Source organism: Dermacentor silvarum, chromosome 2, assembly GCF_013339745.2.
Source record: "Dermacentor silvarum isolate Dsil-2018 chromosome 2, BIME_Dsil_1.4, whole genome shotgun sequence".
Lineage (NCBI taxonomy): Eukaryota > Metazoa > Arthropoda > Arachnida > Ixodida > Ixodidae > Dermacentor > Dermacentor silvarum.
In genome coordinates, this window is record NC_051155.1 from 37,218,758 (window position 1) to 37,226,697 (window position 7,940).

At 44.5% G+C, this 7,940-nt stretch overlaps 1 protein-coding gene across 1 annotated transcript in view; it reads left to right on the plus strand.

Annotated features, from left to right (window-relative positions):
- LOC125943397 (membrane metallo-endopeptidase-like 1) overlaps nt 1-7,707 on the plus strand; it is a 410,743-nt gene extending 403,036 nt beyond the window's left edge. Inside the window, exon 8 of the mRNA XM_049662688.1 lies at nt 7,569-7,707. Coding sequence (XP_049518645.1) covers nt 7,569-7,707 — 139 coding nt within the window. The remainder of the gene's footprint in view (nt 1-7,568) is intronic.
- The last annotated feature ends 233 nt before the right edge of the window (nt 7,708-7,940 follow it).

The following is a 7,940-nucleotide window of genomic DNA, read 5'->3' on the forward strand; positions in this document are numbered from 1 at the left end:
CATCTTCTTCATTGCGTCTCCGTCATGCCTTCGTAGCTATGCCGCAGTCGTACTGCCAGTGCGGTCGTTCCATTACAGTTGCACAGTCGACGTCCGAATGTTCTGGTCATGCGTCACGCTGTCGTTCTACCATCGTTATCACACGTCGGCCTATCGTCGTGATGCCGTCATCGTCATACATCCTTAGTCTATTCATTCACGTCATTCCTTCTGTGTCATTCCATTGTTGGCATGCTTTCGTCATTCAGTCGTAATCATGTGCCATTGGCATCCCATCGTCGGAATGCGTCGTGGTCAGACAGTCACAATCATGTATCCATTGTCATACCGTCCTCGTCATGCCATGGTGGTCGTGACATCCTCGTCACTCCAGCTTCGTCATCCGGCTGTCGTCTTAGCGTTGTTGTAGCGCCATCATAGTTTCACAATCATCGTCATCCAATTGTCGTCGTCGTGTTCGCGCTTTAAGCCTTATGCCATCGTCATCGCTTAAGAATCGTCATTTTGTTGTCTTCACGCCGTGGTAGTCATACCGCTTTTTCTCCCTCCATGGACGTCATGCCGCCATGCTCCTAGGCGACCTTGGCATGTGAGTGCCACAGCAAAGTAAGACGACCGCGGAATAAGTTGCATGTAGCCGAGGCAACGGGATTCTCACAATTACCACTACAGATGTTGAATTGGTTTCAGAAATAGAGTATGTAGCTCAAGTGCTCGAATGCTATTCACATTACCATCGACAGTGACCGGGAGATTTTTGTATTTTTGTTTAATAAATCATAGGATGAAATTACCATTGAATTTCGCCGCCTTACAAACCTTGTGCTTTTGTGCTTCAATGCATAAAGCGACGTTTTGTAAAGAAACAAACTGGAACGCCAATGCATTTCTCCACAAAGTTCGGGAATTAATATCTCGAAACCGGTGTCATCCCGTGAATTCGTTCCAACTGGATCTGCCTTGCGAACTCTAAGGCTATAATTTGTAAATTGCAATTCGGGCCATCAGGTAATTAGTGAAAAACCTAATTAGTGAATTTTTGGTATTTATTCCATTATGCATTCACAATTTCTTGTGCAAGTAATGCCCGCCTCTTTGAGTAGACCAGCTAATAAATTAGAATTGTGCCATCTGCCACAGGCAACCTTAAGAATTCTTAAAAGTGTTCGCTGAAACACCCTGTGTATATATATATATATATATATATATATATATATATATATACGGTATGACTAAAGCCATTTCTCTTGTATAGTTCAAGTAGGAATGTATGATGTTATGCATGTATGATTCTGTGTAACTCGTAGACATTTCATGTAACTTCCCTGCTATAATCTCTGTCGAGATTGGCAGTATTCATCAATAATAAACAAATAAATAAACAGTAAATGCTATGTCGCTCATAGGAACCTACGCAGTTCCGCGTGCTGAAGAGCTGTGGATAGCCATGTCGGAAGGTCAAAAGTTTACAAAACTTGACCTGTGAGACGCCTACCGGCAGGCATCTCTGGATGCAGAAAGCCGTAATAAATATTATAACCCCCCGGTTTCACCTGAAAAGTCTTTCAGTTTGGGCATGGTGGTCGCTCTTTAAAACCGCATGTCAGGAAAACATCTTTTAATAGTGCCGCTTATATTTTTGCAACTATACTTACGTGGCTTACGTTTGTGTCGTTGTGCACAACAAAGAAGCCATTACTCGACCATGGATGTGTCGTTTGCACAGAGGGTGCCGTTATCCGCGCCACGCTGGATGCAATCCGAGGTAGATTTAGCCTGGCGGGCGGCGTTGAGTGAGCCGTAGCTCGGCATTTTGTTTCTCGATACGAGCAGAAGTGGTCGTCGTTTATCAGAGCTCGCTCAGCCATAGTATGTATAATTTGTGTATTTCAAACTGGACCTCATCATGAGTTATCACGCCTACAAGTGCGCAATTGGTGGCAGAAACTTTGAGGGCGAAAGGTGCCATAGGAAGCGCAGGCGGAAGACATTGAGGCAAGAGCTGAAGCCCCAGTGACCCACGAGTTTGGCGGGCTTGAGTGGTGCAGGGCAACTCAGGCGCCTCCAGTAAGAGGACTGTTATACCCCAGTGCACAAAAGGCCTCTGCAAATAAACCCTACTATAAATACGAAGTTGGCACAACTGCAACATTATACAGTAAAACCATTAGAAGCTGTAACAGAAACTAAGCTTGTAAGATGTTTAATAAATATAAGTTGTAAATCTGGTTACGTCATTTCCCTACCCATACCGCCTCTGCAACACGCGGAAGATGTTTTCCGTACCTCACTGCGACTGCGTCCCTGACACAGCTTACCGGACATTTCTCCCACAAGAAAAAAGCACCCTTTGCGGCCTGTTATCTTTTAAGGGGGTTGTTGCCTGTAATCTCTCTAATTGTTATTTATTCGAATAAAGCAAAGTCCAAAAAGATTTTACACCGTGACCCCCGTTGTGAGCAGGCGCAACTATTTGAGTATAGAGGAGGGCAGCAATAGTTAGATGGTGGTCTTCACTGCATAGGAGAATGCTGCTGTCGCAATAAGTGAGCTCAGATGCGACGGAATCGCTCAAGTCTGCTACCCTTTCTTATTTCACATTTACGGGGACCATTAACAGCCACTACTTTCCAAAACATGTCTCAGACCTCCCGCTATCGTTCCATCTGAATACTCGACAGTGTGTGAAGAAAAGATGACTTGTCTTACAAATCACCACGGACTCGCGTCGAGTGGACCCGCTTGCGACGTGTCGATATTTTGTCTGCACGCGTTTGTCATCGATCAAGCATGCTTTTGTTAAATCGAAAAATTCTTCAGCCTTCACTCAATCCGCAGTTGGTGTTCGCAAGCTTAACTTGTTAACAAAACGTTCAGTAATAGACACTATGTTCAAGTTGTTGTATTAAAATGCACTTACACATTTTAACAAATTCAAATTGCCACGTATTTAGAAGTGTAGAAGGTGTCTACCATCAACTTGTTTACAAGTAAAGCCACTGAGATGTCACTTTTAGGTGGATGCTAAAACAGACGTTTTGAGCAAGAAGTTAGAAATGCAACAAATTTGCCAAGAGTAGTTCAGTTTACCGGTTTTGTAGGGGCGCCTAAAATCAACATTTAGCCCTTCCGGACTATGTTCCGCAATCTTAAGCTCTCTTTCATTCCTATTCTGTCCCAATTGATGTCATCATTCAGTTCCCATTGAATTCCGGGTATTTGAAAGTGTGTAATGATTCGAGAATAATTACACATTTGCAAATATTCAATGTATATTTTCATTACAGATATTCAAATATTTCAAACTTCTCAGTTGCCACTCCGTAACTCTGGCCTGGACGCGGCCCTTGCGCGAGCGTGGACAGAGAAGATTCACTCTAATTCCCGTGAGACCGTGTTCTCGTCAAATTATAAATACACAGCGCACATTGCGACATTCCGCATACGAGTTTTCGCCTTCGATCTTCATTACGATGAGGTTAAAGAGATATAACTCGCGTTTTTTACGTAGTGATGAAATTTAAGCATTTCTTGTTCATTTCATCGCCAAATGTGTGTCTGCGCCCTCTCAGGTGGTCAACCACGTCAAGATCCAGGTAGCTCGTCCAGCGCTACTCGAGGGACTCGTGAGCTTCGTTGCAACAGTGGGCACTCTGCCGCCCGTGTCTTATTCCTTCTGCGGGAGAGACCTGCTCTTTCAGAAGAACAGAAAGCACGGAGCCGCGGATTTGTGTGCTCAGTTGCGCAGAAACCCAAATTACCAGGAGCTCGCGGACTGCATGCAGAGCCCGTGTCCGAGGTAATGTAGGCACCTCGCTGACTAGGTCTTTTGCGTGCCTCGTCAGCACTATTTCAAGCTTGTTGCAGGTCTTCACGTCTACTATTGGAATTAGAATTACTCAGGGCGTGCGAATATTCAGAATTTCGCTAATAGGTCGAATAGTTTCTCTTATTCGATTCAATTTTTACTCGTGAATGCAGTAAATAAAGTTCCCAAATGTTCAGCTCTTTTAAATACATAAAAAATTAAAGCACCTGTTACAGTAGTGAGGGAGATGCAAAGATGAATGTGAGCACTGTTCCGGGTGATTGTGCAGCAGTATAGGGGCGCTTGTTTAACAGAGGCCACCAGTTCCTGAACCAACTCATGCTGAATGCAAGTTCTCAATTATTTCCCGTCATTCAATAAGTATGGCTTCCTTGCAGGCAGCCTATATATGGATTCGTTCAGACTTTTCATTTGGCTGGTGTCACATTGTTTGCGTCCCTTGAAAACAATGTGCGGATTTGTATGACACTTCTCTCCTTTCTGCAAGCACAACACTATAGGTGCGTCTGGTAACACGCTAATCCGTTGTTTCATTACAATGCTTGTCAGGGTGACATGAAAGACACACACTGCTCATTATGGGGGTCCATAGCCTCTTCAAATCATATTTACTCCCTCACCTGAAGCGCGGGAAGCAATACTTCGGGACACAACTTGGAGGTTCAACTTCGGGCCAACGAAAGCGCCGAGGATGTGGCTATGAGGCATCGCCTGGTAGCCACCCCCCTCACTAATTAAAATTGACGAAATGAAGTTGTTCCCTCCTCCTCCTCAGGGTACACAAGATAATTCAAAGCGGTTGTGTATCATTTACAAGCTCCTCAGTGAATGGTATCACATGCATGCGCCGTTGCATATAAGGCTGATGTCTTTGCTAGTAATCGGAGCCCGCGCGAACTTTAGGGTTCTTGTTGCGTTAGAAATGAAAAATTATTAGGTATTTCGTTCGATATTCTTCGGTCATTTTTTTCTGCACTTATATTCCATTCAATTTGGGAATTTCTCTTTGTAAACACGCCTGGTAATGACATAAAGTTGTGCCCGCATTTGGTATGCATGAGAACTTGTGCAATCGTCAACTTCGTAACTGTCGTGTTTTTGAACCATGGTACTCTTTAAACCTGTGGCCATAAAATAGCCTAATGTACAGCTATCGTCGCGATAACTTGACTTTGTCGTCCACATAGCGACGTTATCGTTTGCAATGAAGTATATACGGAGTTTTCATTTGGTGCTCTAGTTGGTGCTCTTTTACTTCAAGTGTGGTAGAGTGACACGCATTACCTCTCAATTAGACTAAAATATCGTACGATTAGTGCTAAATGAAATTGTAAGCAGTCGAAGATACCCTCTTTCAGCGTACTTGTAATAAGGCTTGGGAAGTAAAATGAATAAAACATACGAATGTTAAAAATATACTCTCGGATTGTACGTGCCAGAGCACGATATGTTTATGAGACATGCAGTAGTGGAAAACCTTTATCCCCTGGGAATTTTTAACCTGCACCTAATGCACGGCACACGGACATTTATTCATTCTGCCTCCATCTAAATGCGGCCGCCACGGCTGGGATTTGATTCTGCGACCTCGTAAAAAGCAGCGCCGCGCCATAGACGCTAAGTCACACCAGCGGGTAGCACAGGAACGACCGAACATAACGTAAAATGTATGTATGTCTTTCGTCGGCCTTTATGCAACTACAGGAACGCATATTTTGGTACACACTGCATGCTTTTTTTTATCACAACGTGTTAACATACAGCGTGTCCCAACAATTCACCAAGATTTTAAAATGTGCAAATGCACGTAGATGGACAGAACCAAGGTAATGTTTGCCGTCGCTGGGAGGTACTCTGATTATTTCTTGCATTTCACCTAATTACATAATTAGTCCTAATTATTTATTCAACTTCTGAAATTATATAGTTAGATGAAAAGTGTCCATAAAATTGTAGAGCAACATGAAAAAATTAGTAGCCCCTCCGCTGTCGACAAAATGGGGGTAAGCGAAGCTTGTCGTTTATTTCTTCGGTGTGCCTCCGAACGAATTGCACTGACGAGTACCACGGTGTGCTCAAACCACAACCGGTCACACGCACTGTTGCTTGCTCCGAAGTTCCGCGACAAACTCGCGTTGAAACCTGGCCGTCGCACCGGGGAAGTTGGCACTAGCGTTGACGAGGCGTGCACCGCCGTTATCGGGTTGCTGGAGGGCAAAACGACGCTGAAGTTTGGCCTCAACATCGTGCTCCCTCAACTCGGGGTCCGCGGCTCTTCATTGACGTTTCGCCTGGGCTTCGGATGCCCACACGCTAGAATCGGCACGTCGAAGTCGAGCTGTTTCCTGAGTGCGTTCATTCTGGACGTATATCCATGAAATTGCTTCAAAATTAAACCGGTAGGTTACGTAAGACAATAAATGGCTCATACCTCCTCAAGCAATGGCTCTTAACCCCGTAAATGCAGCCTCCCCATTACGACGATAGAAGAGAAGTGAAATTCCACGCTGGAATGATTAGCGGCAACGGAGCCAGCTGTGGAAGTAGACGACGACGACGAACGCGGGAGCAATGCCACGAGCGCGTCCCGAGCACGAGCCACCTGTGCAGCTATGAGAGCCGCTGGTTTTTTTAGCGTTGCATCGTCACTACAGTCTAGCGTATACAAGCTTCGCTTGAAAAACTCTCGATGGAGTTTTTTGTTGCTCAATGCGTGCTACATAAATTTTATTTTCTGAGCGTGAAAGAAGCCCGCGAATACGCGCCGTATTGCCACGCGACTGGCCGCTTGAGGCACTTTGCGTGTATTCGCGGGCTTCTTTCACGCTCGGAAAAACGTTTATGTAGCACGTATTGAGCAACAGAAAGCTGTATCAGGAGTTTTTCGTGTTGCTCTAGAATTTTCTCATTCACACTTTTAATCTAATTGTAATATTTGAGAAGTTGAATAACTGCTTAAGGCTAAATAAGTAATTAGGTGGAATGCAAAAAAAATTATCTGAGTATCCTCAAGCGATGGCAAACAAGATTACCTTTGTTCCCACCAGTGACGCGGCATTTGCATGTTTTTATATCTTGGTGCATGATAGTTTAGAACCCTGTATACAACGACACTTTGAATTACATACACATCTGTCAGTGTGCGAAACTATTCGCATCCGCCGCTATAGCTCAATAGGTAAAGTGCTCGACTGCTCAGCTCAAGGTCGCGATCCTCATTCCTGGTCGGGGCGCTCAGATTTAAACGGCACAATTAGCAAAGCTGCTTATTTGTTTATATTTATTTGATGAGGAGTAATCAAACCAGGAATGCTGTAGGCTAATGTTTCGACAAGCGGACTTGGCTTCCGACAAGTCCCCTTGTCGAAATGTTAGTTTCAAACCATATTTCTTGTTCCACTCCTCACCATTTCAAGTTTCCATCTTGCTTTGAAGTTCTGTCTTGTTTACATTGGTTGGGACGTTCAAGAACGCCAAGTGGTCGAAATTAATCTGCAGTCCTCTACAATGCCATCACACTTAGCTCATATGTCGCTTTTGGACGTTAAATACCAAATTAGGATTTTTAAGAGCTACAGGTAGAAAACTACTCGCGGTTAGTTTACATTTCGTTCTCCGGGAAGTCGCGTACACTGTGCGAGTGCCATTGAGTGCATGTCTGTAACGTAAGGAAGTAGTACCGTGTGAAAGTACGTTTGTTTTAACCACGCAGTAATTTTAGGTGCCTTTTTGTTTGCAGATCCCTAAACTATGGTGCCATCGGCGGGCTTATTGCTCACGAAATGTTCCATGCCTTCGACGCAAGCGGTGAGAATAGGCTACTATATTATATGTTTAGGGTAGGGTACGGGGATGACTCATTCGGAGGCCAGTCATGACGAAGATTGCAGTACGAAGATTAAGACTTAGAGATTGACTCCAACCAAATAAGGAAATTTACTAGCCCGACGTTGCGGAACCAATTCGGCTCCTTCTTCAGGGGGTATTCTTCGGAGGTGGCGGTGTGCCGCTTTTAAAAGGTCCGTCGTAACAAAGGAGAGGAAGGGGGAGAGAGCGTAAGGTGCGGAGACACTTGGCCAGGCACCTGTTCTAGACAGACACAATAGGTGGT